This window comes from Lissotriton helveticus, chromosome 1_1 (genome assembly GCF_964261635.1).
Source record: "Lissotriton helveticus chromosome 1_1, aLisHel1.1, whole genome shotgun sequence".
NCBI lineage: Eukaryota > Metazoa > Chordata > Amphibia > Caudata > Salamandridae > Lissotriton > Lissotriton helveticus.
The window spans coordinates 1,120,759,673-1,120,775,600 of record NC_136057.1 but is presented as its reverse complement, the minus strand read 5'-3'; the positions used below and the strand labels follow the sequence as shown (position 1 = coordinate 1,120,775,600).

General features: G+C 44.8%; 1 protein-coding gene across 2 annotated transcripts in view; it reads right to left on the bottom strand.

Annotated features, from left to right (window-relative positions):
• Positions 1-15,928, bottom strand: part of KITLG (KIT ligand) — a 144,551-nt gene that overhangs the window by 13,780 nt on the left and 114,843 nt on the right. For both annotated transcript variants that reach the window (XM_078678841.1, XM_078678850.1), the window contains one exon: positions 12,295-12,410. In XM_078678841.1, coding sequence (XP_078534967.1) covers positions 12,295-12,410 — 116 coding nt within the window. The remainder of the gene's footprint in view (positions 1-12,294; positions 12,411-15,928) is intronic.

The following is a 15,928-nucleotide window of genomic DNA, read 5'->3' as shown; positions in this document are numbered from 1 at the left end:
ATAAGTTAAAAACTACTGAAAGAATTTACACCAAATAACAAAAAGGGTTCTTTCTGGACCAAGAGCTTCCTTTCTGCCAAATATCCGTTAATTCCATCCAGAGGTTTGGACTGTAGTCGCCTCTAAAACCTCTTTGGAAGTTAACATGGGGAAACACTTTTTTTGACCCACTCTTCTTAGCCCCTGCACGAGGGATCGTCCTGAAACTTTCTATGCGCAATAACAATCACCAGCACACTTTTTTGGGGACATTTCATTAAGATTCAAACAGCGTCAAAGATCTAGTCAAATTAAAAAATGCATTTTCTATGGAAACATCGTCCTAACTAGAACTACCCACTGGTGGCCGCGAGCAGGTCACACACGCAGGACACACACACACACACATGCAGGACACACACAAGCAGGACACACACACACACGCAGGACACACACACACGAGCCATAGCGCATGCCTCTTTCATGTTTGTTTTTGTCGACAGCAGCTTGTTTTTGTTGACAGCAGCTTTTTTTTTTTAACACTTGCCTTCAGCAAAATGGTAAGTTGGGCATGGCAGGGGGTGTGGGGTGTGATGTGTGCTGTGCTTTGAACAACATAAGTGTAAAATATCGTTCGTTTTTAGGTTTTGGGTTTGCTAAATCATAACGAACTTAGAGTATTTTTAGTAAATATATTCGGAAAATATTGTGTGTATATATACACACACAGGTGGCTCGCGAATTTTAATAGGATTAAGTCTGATAGTGGCCAGTCACAATAACCATGGCCCCATGATTAAAGCCATGACTTTTGATTTCAAGGCGAGAGTTTTATTTTGCCTCGTGTGCACAGTGCAATTAGAGAGCAGATATCACCTACTTTGCACTTATTACAGTTACCCAAAGGGCCTGGAGCCTTGGTTTCCATCGATCATTATTATTGGAATTTGGATCATTTCTGCCAATGGGCATGGTGTGAGCACAACTCATTTGCAGCATTCCGCTAAAAAGGCAATCAAATTTGCTTTACGTCTAATTCACCCTCGTGTGGGACAGAGTGGGGAGGCCTAGGATGCAGCTGCGGAACAAACCACTAGCTTTCTCAACCATTCAGCATAGCAGAAAAGGAACTTGCAACAATGAATACCTTTGGTACAAATTATTACAATAACGTATCTTTATTTTGCATTTGGCAAAAGATTTTAACGATCCCAATTTTTAATTCTTAGGAAAAAATATCAAACCATGAGAACATTGTTAAAGTCAGTTTTGACATCCCAGTACTTTTAAGTTCTTCGACAGAAAGCAGGAGGAACTTTTGTAGTGGACAGCAAATACTCGTAGGTCTAGCACCACTCTGGCCAAGGGAAAACACGGAATTGAAGCTTTCAGCTAGCCTCCCATCAGGTTAGTTAATTAGTCAGTCTGGTTTTCCAGCCAATAGACAGATGCATTCTGGGACTCGTAGTTTCACTGTTCAAGTTCAACGTAGGCTTACAAGATCCAAAAGACATACTCCAAGAAAAGTAGTGGCTAAACAACAAGCATCTGCAATGCAAATAGTCTCACATTTGCAAGGGATTACGCTATTAGCATTGTAAATGACAATGCCTTTTATTTATGTCTTGGTTTTTAAAACATAAATAAAAGGCATGGTCATTTACAATGCCAATAGCTTAAACTTTCCTAAATGCAAGATCTATTGCATTTCAAATGTTTGAAGGCATCGCTGAGTTGCCCCCTTCTGTCTCCCATGGCCACTGAAGAGCTCCCAGTTTACTACAAGTTAAACAAACAAGCCAGTGGTCGCAACTGTGCATGGGAGACACTCCTGCAGTAAGAGAAATTCATTAAAGTAATGTTTACAGACTAAAGAAGACAAACTGTGTAACAACCGAAGAAAAAGGGCCAGTCCTCATGGGAGGTTACAAATTAAGACAAGGTGGTACTAAGGAGGGACTAACAAGCCTAATAACGAATCAGAAGCCAGCATTTACGAAGGACAATGACAAGCCAATGACAAATGTGGGCGCAGAGTGGGCGGGGCTTCACACACATACTCCAATACCGCATGGCTTGCAGAGCAGCACATGCACTGCCCAGGCTCGACCTAAAAAAAGCATACTGGCTGAAAGTCATACTCGTGTAATGTGGCTGACAGCGAAGTTGAATTCACATTGTATCGGTAAACAGTACCATGGAACTGCAGGCCTGCAAACTGCTGAGACATTAGAGAACATGGAGAAGCAGTACGAAAAATTAAACTTTATTCTTAGCTTGAACTATTTTGGGTTACACATATTTTCCAAAAGCTGATCCAGTCCAAACAGAACCGTGGGAAATAACCAGCCACTACATTCGGACATCTGTTACGAATAACATGCGGCAGATTGCATATCAAGTGTCCAAGAAGGGGGTCGAGCGAGGTTTGATGACAGGTTTTAACACAGGCTGCATGCATTTCACGCCATACAGCTTCATGATGTACAAGGCTCCTTCCACACAAAAAAGTAGGGTGGAGGGTCCAACAGTAGGGAAAAACAACAAACAGATCCTGGCTCATTTGTTTCAGTCCCACCATCACTGCCGTTTGGGTCTCTACCAATTACTGAGTAAAATAGATAAAGAGGGAAGGAGTGGCCATTTTTATGATCAAGCTTGAACCTAAAACCAATCTGCATTGCCTCACTTGCATTCTCCTCCACCCACCCCTCTAAGCCAGTGTGAATGCAACCGCCCTGCTTTACTTCAGACCAGCATCTGAGAGGCATTTTCTGCTGTTACGTTTAGTATCTGCATATTAATTGAAGTCAAGGGTCAAACGCACAGTGGATTTTGCAAAGTGTTGAAAAGCTTCTTATCTCACTTTGTTACATTGTGTTCATTACACCAATATGTAAAGGAAATCTTACAGAACTTAAAGGTAGGGAGAAGACGTTAAATTCCCATTGTGCCCCACAGCTATATTTTGAAGATCAAGTTCTATGGAGTCGCTTTTAAACAGAAGGGTCGAATTGCACTCATTTACACTTCTGACATTGGAGCAAATGTTCTTATTCTGCTTGTGCCACATCTAAAGCAGTAAAAAAAAAATTTGTTCCTCAACTATGCAAAGATATTTGGGGCGAATCTAATCACTAAACAATAGCATAAACATTTATATTGTGCAAGTGGAATACGGATTAAAAAAAAGATACGATGACATTTTAACCCTTTTTAAAATTAAGCATACAGATTTCACACTATTTATGCTGCACTCCAACAAGAAATTATGCAGTTTCCACTACAATAATTTGTTGAGTCTGCATTTGTTCCATTCCTGCTAATGTGCACACACAAAGTGTAGAGCACGTTTCCGTAATAAAATAAATAATTAAAGAAAATCTATATGCAAATCAGACTGAAGCGAATCGGAATAGCTTTGCGTTCCATTCTATAAAGATTATTAGTTTTAATTTTTGCACGTCTTCTGAGCTTTTATAATCTGGCCAGACGTGCTAGTTTTGGAAAATGAACTTAAATAGTCTCGCAGAGGTATGTATTTGAAAACGTCATCCCTGTGATCCTTTTTAAACATATTGACACACACTCATCCCACCCACCCCAGTACTCCCAGCTAGGCATGGGCGGATTTCACGGATCCACGATCCGCCGATTTTGCGGATTTGCGTATTGTTGATCCGCAAAATCCGCGGATTTTTTTTTTCTCTCCGCTTGCGCTCGTGAAAGTCAAGGATGCAAAGGCCTCTATGCAGCATCACAGCTGATTTTCGACAGTAGATTTGGGAAGAAAGCACACCTGCCCAGCCTCGACAATGCTCACGATTGTTTTTGGGCTGATGAATGCATCACTGAATTTGAGCTTCAACTGTCCATCATAGTGGGTAAATGGCGGGAAGACTGTTCACACCGCAAGTATGTGGGCAGGGCCAAACGGGCGGGGATTCCATGCGAGCACACATGCCTCTGGAGTGTATAAAAGGTCAGAGACCGATCAGAGCAGCAAATGAAGAGAAAGAAGCTCCTGGTCACAGGAACAGCCAGGGGATTGCGCTCGTGAAAGTCAAGGATGCAAAGGCCTCTATCCAGCATCACAGCTGATTTTCGACGGTAGATTTGGGAAGAAAGCACACCTGCCCAGCCTCGACAATGCTCATGATTGTTTTTGGGCTGATGAATGCGTCACTGAATTTGAGCTTCAACTAGGGCACATGCTTTATTGATATCTGTAAGTGCTTCCTGTTGAGGTTGAATTTTTGTGACAGGACCATCGTGCCAGAATGAACCCTGCCCTTCATATCCTGTAACTATTTTAGGATGGCGCCGGCAAGTTGCCAGTGCCATCCTGAAATAGTTACTAAGTTAGCTTCAACAGGAAGCACTAATAGATAAAATAAAGCAGGTGCTTGAGCACCTGCTTTATTTTATCTATTAGAGCTTCCTGTTGAAGCTAGCTTAGTAACTATTTCAGGATGGCGCTGGCAGCTTGCCGGCCCCATCATAAAATAGTTACAACAGGCCAGGCTTCAACTTTTGCCCCCGGGTCCGCCGCTCGCGGATTTGCGAATTCTCGGTAAATTCGCGGATTGCGAATATACCGAAAATTCGCAAAATCCGCGAGCGGAACGGATTTTGCGCTTACCCTTACTCCCAGCTATTGAGCAACCAATTCACTAAGCTCTGCAAGTCAGGTGTTAACAAATAAACTAAGTGTAGGAAGGTAGTTTCTAACTGCATAGTTAACTCCAGTTTTTTTTCTGATATTTTGCTGGTTTTTGACTATTCTGATTCGGATTCTGCTAATCAGGACCCCAGTCTATCTACTTTCTCCCTTAAATTGACATACATGTACTTTGGTACACTCCTGATTGGATACTAGGATACCCTTGTCAGTCCCTAGTATATGTTACCCATGTACCCAGGGCCTAGGTACCCCAGAGGCCTCCAATGGGCTGAAGCAGGTATTATGCTACCCATAAAAAGGCCATGCAAAATGGAACTCTAGGTCTGCTACAGCAGCCTGTGTAAGATGGTGCTCGCATCACTTTCTTTAGATATAAGTTTTAAGTGTAGTGACCATTAGATATAGTGAACCTATAAGTCACCCCTATAGCAGGCTTTAACAATCCTGAAGGCAGGGTGTTGGGTTTGAAGTGAGAAGGTGGCCCTGCATGTGCAGAGCCCCTCTGCAGACTTCGGAGACATACTCCCAGGTTATCTGTGACTCACCCAGACACATAGGTAGAGGTGCATTATATCCTCGCTGTAAATGCCATCTCGAAAACGGCTGCATAGAAACATATTGTGTTTGGTATCAAACACCTTGGAATCATACCTCCACACCAGTAACTGGTGTGTCTAGTATGATTCCACCCTTCTGAAGCGAGCTTCGTGGGGTCACTGGTCTAACCGGTGCCAGCCTTCTCGACCCGGACAGCACAAAATGGATGCTGCCGGCCAGGGACACATGTCTGCCCTCCTGCTGTTGAGCCAAGCTCGAGCAGATAAAGGCAGCACAATAGGCATCCTGTCACAGGGAGGTGTGACCACCTCCCAGACAGGGTTTAGTGTATTGGGGCTGGTTGGGTGCACTCAGAGTGCCTGAAAGTCTGCACTGGGGGCACATTTGGTGTCCCTGTGCATAGTCCAGCTCAAACCAGTTCTGGGAGGCATGGGTGTAGCCACCCAGCTGTCCTGCCCCTCCCCTAGGAGGGTCCCCTGAATCTGTCCAACCCTCTCTCACCCTCTCCCGTGGGTAAAAAAGGGCTTACCTGGCTGTAAGACTTTGGATTTACGTGGACAAAATTCTAAAAGAGGAAACCACTGACCATCGACCGTCTGGACACGGTGGACTTCGCTGGACCGCAACTGGGCTCGACTTCGTACCCCTTACGTCCGAACCTTAGTTTGTGCCTTTCCTCCATAAGGCTCCGTGCAGGACCTGTGGTGCACTTAAGACAACAGAAGATTCTCCCTTTTAGTGAAGGAGTCATTCCCCTGCTGTTCAGGCACCTTAACCGCAACTGACCGGTCTGCTGCTCCTGAGCTCTTGTGGACTCCGAAGATTTCATCAACACAGGAGGTGGGTTAATGTGGGTCCCTGAGGCCAATCTACCCTCTCACCGAGTTTGAGGCCAGTACCCCTTGTGGGGGTTGCATAACCTGAAACCCCTGTGCACTGTGTTCATTTGTAAGTGCATATGCTTGTTGGAGATTCCCAGGCTTGTGCATTGGACTCTGTAGTCCTGACCCTGAGAATTATTTGCACCAAATAACTCAGGCCTCCTCATACCAAGTACTACGTGGGCTGGTGCTTTGCAATCTTGCTCAAGATCCTCTCGCAACTCCTGGTCATTCGGCCTATGGGTCCTCCTGAGGGTCGTCTTGATTGTTCTAGGGCTTTCCTGGTTGCTCCAGATGTGCGCTCACTCACCATTGCTTGGTGAGTCCCCTGGACCTTGCTGGCCCACACCGTAACCTGTGTGACCTTCCTGCGAGGGTTGCTTTTGCCAAGGCTTGTTGGTGCTCCAGCCAGACATAGACCCCTCAGCACTCGACATCCTTTGTGGGAAAGCTCCCCTCCAGCTCCTGGTCTTCCTTGATGTCTCCTGGTCCTCATGGCTGCAAAGTCAAGCATCCCTTCTTCGTACCTGAAGCACCAAACATCGGTGGGTATTAGTGTACTGAGCCCCTTGTCACTTTGAAGTGACCCAGACTCTGTCCCCTCTGCTTTCAGGTTCCTTCCATCCAGAATCCAGGATTGGATTCCACCAGACCCTTTTCACCTTCACAACAGCAGTACTTCGTCACTCCCTTCCATAGAGAACGGAGGCTCCCGACACCACTTCAGACCTATGCATCTGGCTCCCCTGGGATAGATAACTCGGGTACTATGATATCCACGGGTGGGGTGGTTCTCTAAACTCCTAAGTTCCAAAGGGTTTGCTCATAGTCCCCCCTACAAGAGTCCTTAAACTTGAACTTTGCAACCGCGACATTCCCATAGAGGTGTACGGAGCACGCGGTCGTGTTTCCTCACTGCACCCATCCTCTGTGGGCTCCTTGTGTCATCACCTTGGGCGGTTCCCTGGAGTCCCAGTAATTCTACGTGCACTATGCACAGTCTATAGTCAAGTTGAGATTGTTATCCCACTATTTTAGTTCATAGTTTGGTCTCCCACTGGAGCCCACTGTTTATTGTGCTACTAATAACTGTTCTATTGATCTCGTATTGTGTGCTTTGTGTTCTATCCTCGTGTAGAGGATAGTGGAGAGTTTTATATTAATAAATACATATTTTTATATAACTACTGTGTGGTTCTCCTTCATTTAGTCATTCAGGAGGTGATATTCTGGTAAAACAAGCTGCTTTAAATTCCTTCAAGATTAAGCCTGAAGTCTGCTCTCCACAGCTATCAATAGGATAGCTTTCTAAAGGTTATCTGACCTCATACATCATAAGGGTTGTGTGGACTGGTACAGGGTGCCCACTTTAATTAGTGGACAGCATATACCAAGCCACCTTCTCACACTAAGTACACAAGGATAATTGAACGTGAGTGCATTTTGCATAACAGTTTTCATTTCAAATCCAAACAACGAAATCCGTATGAAGGATAACATACGTTTCACTTCTAGACCTTGTTAAAATGTATTGACTAATTGCAATTATGCCTTAATCCTCCTCAACTTTGCCAGCTATTATCCATATTAAAATCCTACATTTTTAATGAATGCCAGCTGATCAAAATCAACTGATCCCAGAGACAAATATTTAGGGGCAAATAATGTGTGCTTTTGTTTGTGTAAAAAGTGTACACCACGGACATATACAATTTTCTTCATTAAAGGGATGAAAAACATCAGGTTGAAAGGATAACACAAAACCCTAGGTTTCCAATATTCTGAAACACTACAGCTAGGATATTGGGGATATGAATGACAAGTGACAGGTCATGAAAGGCGCAGGAACAGAATGAGCTCGAAGATTCATGCAATTTGTTGTAGCCCTTCAAAAGAGTGCCCCAAGGTAAAATATGTGGCAATCCGCTCCAGAATTACATTAAGGGCAACATTGTGATACAGAGTGGCCAGAATGCCAGCCGCTATTGCAGAAGTGAGGAGACCGCCAACAAGCATTAGTGGTCAAGCCGCCATATTTCGATTTGACTGCTGGGCTGGCGGTCAGAAGTCGGAAGTACCATGGTGGGGCATGCTGCAGCCATAGAAATATGCTGCAGCAGATGCCTCAGCCATGCATCGCCTTCAGCACATCAGTGCATCGTGTGCAATGCACCAATTTGTGGCTGTCACATGGTACAGTGCTGAGGTGGGGGGGTATTACATGTACCCCCAGACACATATTGCTAAGGGCTCAGATGCCTGGGGGCCCTGTTGGGGGCCCCCTCGTTGCCTTTGACAATTTTTTTTATGGCTGGGTCCCCACCATGAAAAGGTTATCAGAAAGAGCAATTGGAATCCAGACGGCAGTGCATGCCTTAGCACTGCTGTCAGTGTGGGATGCTTTTCCAATCGCTGCACTATCGGGCTCTATGATCTTGGCTATGGTGGCGGTGTTGCATCCGACTGCTGTGGGTCTGACTGCCAGTATTCTAATGCGTCGGTCAGGCCGAAGGGCTGCCCAAACATTGACATCGTAATCAACCATAATATTTTAGCTTTGAATCAATACAGTGTATTCTCGAAACAGATACTTGCAGAAAATGGATACCAGAGGTGGGGTGGGGCGTGGTAATGCCCTTAATGAGCGGGGCCATTCCACCCATCTTTTATGCAAAATAAAATAAAATAATCTTGGAGACCTTCTGCCTCCAAATTCCATTAACTAACATAGTTTTTTTCAAGGATTTGAAAGAATCTTAAGGATCCACAAGGGCACAGAAATCGCAGATGAAGCAGGGGAGATCAGGACCACCACCCCTTGTTCCCTGCCTCTTCTTGCGCTCTGGCTATTTCCACATCAGGAGCATGCTGGACTTCTTCTGCAGGACCAGGCTCAACCCTTTCCTCTAAGAAGGCAGGCTTATAGGCACACCTCAGATTTGGTAGCAGAAAGTGCAGACTTCGGGTGATGCCCCCTCACCTCTGGTAGACTGGCTGTTAGTAAGACACCAGCCTTGATCACACAATAGTCTACAGAGTACCCTGTGGTGCACTTCCATTCCTTGGCCATGTAAAACATGGAATTGAAACAGAGTGGGGTTTCTGCATTCCACTTTAATACACATATTTTAGAGAGGGGATGTGTATCCACGATTTAAGGTTTCAGAACAGTTTGGGTGGGTTCTCTTTCAAATGTAATTTCTGGACTGCTCTCCATACGCCTTCACGAAAAGTGATGGGGCTGGCTCCAAGCAAGGGTATAAGTCATGGGCAAAATGAAGTGTGCGTTTTCTACACTGGGCTGTCATCAGCCTTCGTGAAGTGGCCATCCGAGATGGACAGAAAAAGCAGGCCCTGCCTAGAAGCTTCCTCATTTTGAACAACAAAAAGTCTGACCCCCAAATCCTTAACCTCTAACAAATGTATTTGCTCAGAAAGAACTAATCAGAAGGTGTTTGCCCAAAAAAGACTTGATAGAATTTCTAAAAGGGAGCCTTAACTCCGTCCTCTTCATTTCGGTATCTGGTCTCTCCCCTCTAACCACAGAAAATCAGACAATGCAATTCCACTCTCAGGGAAACAGCCCTCATCCTCCATCTGGTGCCATGCTAAACCAGGAGGATCACAAATGAATCCCACAGGCACCTAACACTAAAAACACACAGTCCTACTACCATATATGGGCCATACATGTACTGCACACGTTTGACATGCACATGTTAGTACCAGCTTTGAGGCTTTACATCATAGCAGAATGTTACACTAGTGGGGTTGGAGGCCGTAGTCGCACTTACACAGGTCTGGTCATAGTACAAATCTGAAAACGTGGTACGCCGCCACCATCACTTAATGTGATGCTCTCAGGGCAGGGACAATAGTACACTTCTTACTATGAAAACGCCTGTTTGCCTCTCCAGGTCACACGACAGCCTGTGGACCTCGCATTGTTAATGAAAGACCTAGGTATCTGCGTATATGTTAGATGAACATAATACCAGGGACAAAATGTATTTCAGAATACCAGTTTCACTTGCAATCAGGCACCCAGGACAAGGGTACACACCAACGTACCATGCATGGGACATTTCCATCCCAACTCCGTGCATCTCAACTTTATTTGTGTAGTGTATGTCATTGGTCATATTCATAACATTGTGAATACAATAAATATATACTTTCTAATGTAATGTCTCACCATTAGTGATCTTGGAAGGAAAAGCGAATTGGTCCAGCCAGGATTTCAACTTCACTTCAAATGGCCATACAGAGTTCTAAGCAGCAAGTGCCTAAATCACTGAGCTGTCTATAGTCTTTTTTCTCAATTAGCAGTATCTTAACTGCTAGTTGGGACGATCGCTATGAAAGTGGGGGAGTCCCAGTGGGAAGGGGACAGAAGAGCGGGGTAGATTCGCTTGCATGGCCAGCCCAGATAAATAAGGAGAGCAGGGGCAGGTTTAAATTTATTTTCAGAGTTGGTATCTATCAATAACTTGGACATGCCCTGAGATCTACTTGTCTCAAAATTACTACTCTGCCTCCCTGACAAAATGATGGTGTCGGTCTCCAGAGACATGTCTTCATGTCAAATTTACAAAGTCTGTATTAATGTAGCACGGTCTGTTCTACACACCACTAGTCTTAGGGTTCTCCACTAAGAGCGCGTCGATGAAAGTAAGTTAATGAAACGAAAAAAAATGGCCCTCAACCATGCTACATAGGCCAAAAGATTTTGCTGGCACCCAGTCCTATGCATATTCCACTCCCAGTGTTAGTTTTCTACCCCAGTGTCAGGGTCAACGGTAGTGTCCTATGTCAGAACATTCCTGACCTCACATTGCTGTCCTCCTGTCCCAGAGAGCATCTTAACCAATGGACCACTGCCCATACACTTCCATTTTCCAGTCCCCACCCTCTATGGGACAGTCTTTACGACCCCTGTTTTTACTCGGGCTAGAGGGCAGGGTGGCAACAGTGGAACACATCTTATTTTACTGTCCTGCCCTGTGACACAGGAACAAATACATTTAATTTTAACAGAGATCGCAAGGTAATTGTAATGTCAAACATTTAATTTAATTTTTGGCATAGCATATTTAAAAACTAGAGCCCAGGGCAACTTTGAGTGAAATCATTTTGGAGACATTATTTTTTCCTCTAATAAAAGCTTCAAAGGAAATCTTAGATCATGCTGGAGGGGATAATTTTGTAGTAAGAGATGTCAAACTTTGCACTTGCTTAAAGTTTTGGACTCATAAATTACCAGTCACCAACCGGTTTCCAATTCATTTTGAAATTGCTACTAAACGTCTTCACGGAACTAGTTACCACTTACACTTCGCCTTTAGAGAAAGGATTCTCACAATTAGATTAAGCTCCACCGTGAGATACTTCGAGAAATGCACATTTAGGGGAAACTGAGAAGCAAAAAGCAAAAAAAAAAAAAAAATGGAAGGACAGAGAATACGGAGACTGAAGACAGGAATACCTTGCAGCAGGAGAGAGCCATGAGAAGCATTCCTGCATAAGGCTCCGAGTGCATCCATTGGAATATTTTGAGGTGTCCACGGAAAAGAGAAGGCAGGCATGAGCTACCACAGGGCTGTTGGGGTCCTCGGTGGCAATGAAAACCAAAGAGGATCTCACGGGTCCTCAGTGGCAATGAAGACCAAAGAGGATCTCACGGGTCCTCAGTGGCAATGAAGACCAAAGAGGATCTCAGTATTGTGCCAGATGGTTTATGCACTCCTGCCATAGGTCTGAACTCCCCAGGGCTGAAGTATCCACACTGAGAGCTCCAGACTCCCTCGAGGTGTCTGCATGTTCTGAGCCCCACCAGTACCAAAGCTTCACCAGTGCCTCAGATCTAGACTAGAGTATGGAGCCTAGCAGGCTCTGAAAATGTAACCAGTACATGTGGCTGTTCTAGGTATGCCTGCATGTCTGGATTTAGGTCGGTGCTCGGGTAAACACAAGTGTTAGATAGTTCTACTGTTCCTTTTATGTACCTTTATCTTTGTTGCTTTGGATCTGAAATACAGGCTCAGGTAGCAGAACATACATGGTGGGATTTTAAAGCCCACTACCACCATTGCCTTTATTCACACTAGACCACCTAGAAGGTTTGGCCTACTCCAAGCCCCAAGCTTTTTAGCATGTTCATACCAATTACAAAGGACATGGGTCAGGTCTTACCTTCCAGCACACAACTCCAATGATGAATCCCACAACAAGACAAGACATTGCTATCAGTGCCACATAGGTTGTTTCCAGCACAGGGCTACTGGGAAGCTCAAACCTCTGTTCTCTGGCTGGAAAAAAAACAAAAACAGAAGAGCAAATTTCAAAACTGTTTTTGCACTTTTGTACATTTACGTATTACATTTTTATCAATCCTTGCTATACAGTGGACATACATTTGCCCTTCAAATGATGTTAAACGCACCTACTAGTGAATAGTAAAGGACTACTCGCCCATTTATACCTTGTGTTCAGTAAAACCATTGTGACTATGCCTGCCACCCAGTGCAGCTAGGCAGAAGCGCCGCCCGACTTCTTATGCGTGGTACTAGTTTTCAGTAATTAGCGAAAGGAGTTATAATTTAGTAGATGACAAACTCAATTTCAATCACCACTCTTCCTGTTAGACTAAGTTTTGTCTTCCTGTATCTTGAAGATCCCGATTCCATGGTAATGCATCCTTTAGATTAGCATGAAAGTTCATGAATGTTAGGAGCTGTTCCAGCAATTGGGGACAGACTGTAAACATGTCCTGCGTTCCAGTTTTAGAAAGGGGCTAGAATGTAGAGGGTAAGGTAAATTAAATGGACTCAAACACTCGCTTCTCAAATGACAATCGCGGAAATCTCAAAGGTGATCAATAAGGTTCACACAAAAAAAGGCAACCAGGAAGCCATATAACACTCCCTCATCTGTACATCCGTTTCAAAGTCACTATTAAAAATTATGGAGCAGAAGCAGGGAGCTAGGTCATGGTGCAAAAGGAGCTACACTCTACATGCCATTGATATTCCATTACTGCTCCCCATGCACCTGGCTGCCTGACAATCCCCACAGGAAGCAACAGATGTGCGCGGCTTAGGAGCATCATTTGACAATGTGGGCAGAAGTAAATTGGTTATAAATTCTTGTTCCACCTCCATTGCATTGTACGGCTGACAAACAGGAACAGAGAACCAAAGCTGCCCATTCCCATAAGGGCATTGCTGTGACTAAGCAGTTGCTAGCAGATATAGGGCCTAATTACGAGTCTGGCAATCGAGGACTGCCAGACTCATGGTGTGTGGTGGTCCAGCAAAGTAGGGCGGTCAGACTGCCTTAGGACCGCCACCGCCGCCAGAAAACAACAGTTTTCTGGTGGTGGCATAGCGGTTTTGAGGCCACAATATGCTTGGCGGAATCACTGCGGTTCCACCTAGCATATTACGAGTTTCCTCTCCATCAGGGTTTCCATGGAGGTTCCACCACCAAGAAAACCGTGGAGGAGAGGAAACAAAGGGGGCCCTACAGGGTCCTCTGGTGCCTCATGCCATGTGGATGCATGCAGGGGGGCACAACATGTGCTCTCCTGTATGTATGCACCCCAGTTCGTGCATGGGGAAGTGTGACTCACTGGTTAGAAGCGGCAGACCCTGAAGCAGAGATCGGCCCGGGACCAGGGTTCAATTCCCGACGCGGCATGGTCTTGGGTCAATGTCCACGGACTCGATAATTCTCGCCGAGGTGCCTATGCTAACCATGGGTCCCACTCTGCAACTCTGGGCAATAGCTTGCTTAATCTCCACAACGGCCCCATCAACGCCGGGGATGCCTGGCTTCACCTTGGAGGTGCCCAGGAGGGACCATCTCACAGGGAAAGCCAGGACGGGTTCCCCAGCGATATACAGCGCCAGGACACTCCAAGATGGAGCAACAGTGCGCTTTACAAGTATACTTACCTTACCATGGCATGGACTTTACAGTTCATGCATGCAGAACTGTTTCTGGCATTCCCATTTTCTGAGGTACCATTGTGGGAACACCAAAAATAGCTTGCCAGACTGGAGGAAACTCCTAATCTGGCAGGCGGTCCGACCACAGGTTTGGTGGTGCAGGAGCAGGCTAAAGGTCTGCTCCCGTACTGCCAAACTCAGAATCGGGTTCATAGTGTTCAGTGGACTTCCATCTCAGCTGAGAAAGCTTTGTGCCTGGACCGCTGAAAATGAAGAGGTTAAGCATTGCATAATTCAAGTATAAGGATTAATTAGTTTTGCCTTCAACGCTGAAAAATGTTGCCTTGAGGCTGTTTAAGAGCAGATTACTAAGCAAAAAAGTACACACTAAAAGTAGATTCTGGAGGGCTTGTCATGCGGTATTGAAGGTGGTCTATTTCAGTTGTGTACAAGGTAAAATGCAGTCATTATCTCATAGACCAAATGTATCACACAGAACTGGGGTGGGAGTAGCTTTAGCTTTGAAGGAGGATTCTTCTGCTCTAAATCCCAACAGTATTTTGGTGACTGCAAGTAGAAGGAGTTTTTATCAATGCCTCAATTTTCAGTTGAATTCTTGTTTGGAAATGTCAGTTTTCTGATGGATTCAAGATGTTGTAGCACTTTTCTGGAAAACTGGAAAGCATTCTGTTGTATCTAATGGGTTTAATTTCAAATGTGTTAATATGGGGAGAGCTGGCTCATGGTACTAGCTTGTAACACCTGTGCGTTGCATCGCTCTCCTCAACAGTTGTATTCGAAAGTTGAGGGAGCGGTGCAGCAGTTGGAGGTGACAGAGAGCAGGTGCCAGCGATTCTGGCAAAGGAATTGATCTGCATCCAGGTTGATTCAAAGCCACTGAAGAAGTACCAACTCCTTGGTCAAAGAACTAAAAGCGTTTCTGGGAATGTGCGACTATTACGCAAAAGTTGTGAGTAACTTTTCCACCACTGCTGAACTTTTACTTGCATTGTTAAAAATGAATGGCAGATGTGTGTGTGGGGTGAGTTGCAGATGTGCGAGTTCAAGGAGATCAAAAAGGCTTTGGCCAATGCAATTTTACTGAGTCATTTCACTCCTGATAAAAATACTTGCAGTGACTGAATACGAGCATTGTTGAACTTGGAACAGTGTTGTCCTAGGGCACAGGAGATGATGAGTGCACTGTTGCTTTTGCATCTCATACTCTCAGACCACTTGAATGACAGACAGTACTCTGTCATTGAGCACAAGATGCTTGCAGTTGTCTGGGCGGTAGAGCGATTTAGAGCTTATGTGTGGGGTACTAGGTTTAGGCTCAGATCAGATCATAAGCCACCAACACCTACTAGAACAAGTGGTACAAAAGTACATTCTACTAAAGCCACTGCTAGATTGGGTAGTGTGAATTTGCTGGAGTATTATTTTTTTGTTGAATTCAGACCGGATGAAACAAATAGAAAAGCAGACCGTCTTTCCAGATTACCTATTATGGGAGGAAATGAAGTAGATGATTAGCAGGATTTGGAGTGCTTGGCGGCCAGTGTATGTTGGTTAAATACTAAATGTGTCCACCAAACGGTGTGGAAATCTTCTATTGACCAGGATCTTGTGTTAATCGAAGGAGTGGAATATGCAGGAAAGGGTTGCCAAAGGGAAGGTAGTCTTTCTGTGGAACTCCAGACTTTTATAAAGGTGCAGTCAGAACTTTCGTTGGAAGATGGGTTAGTATTTAGAACTGACAAAATAATTCCTCCAAAAGAATTCAGGGAGAGACTAATGAGCAGGTCATTTAGGCATGACAATGACTAAAAAGAGACGGACATTTTCTGGTGGCTGAGGATGGACAGGGAAGTAGA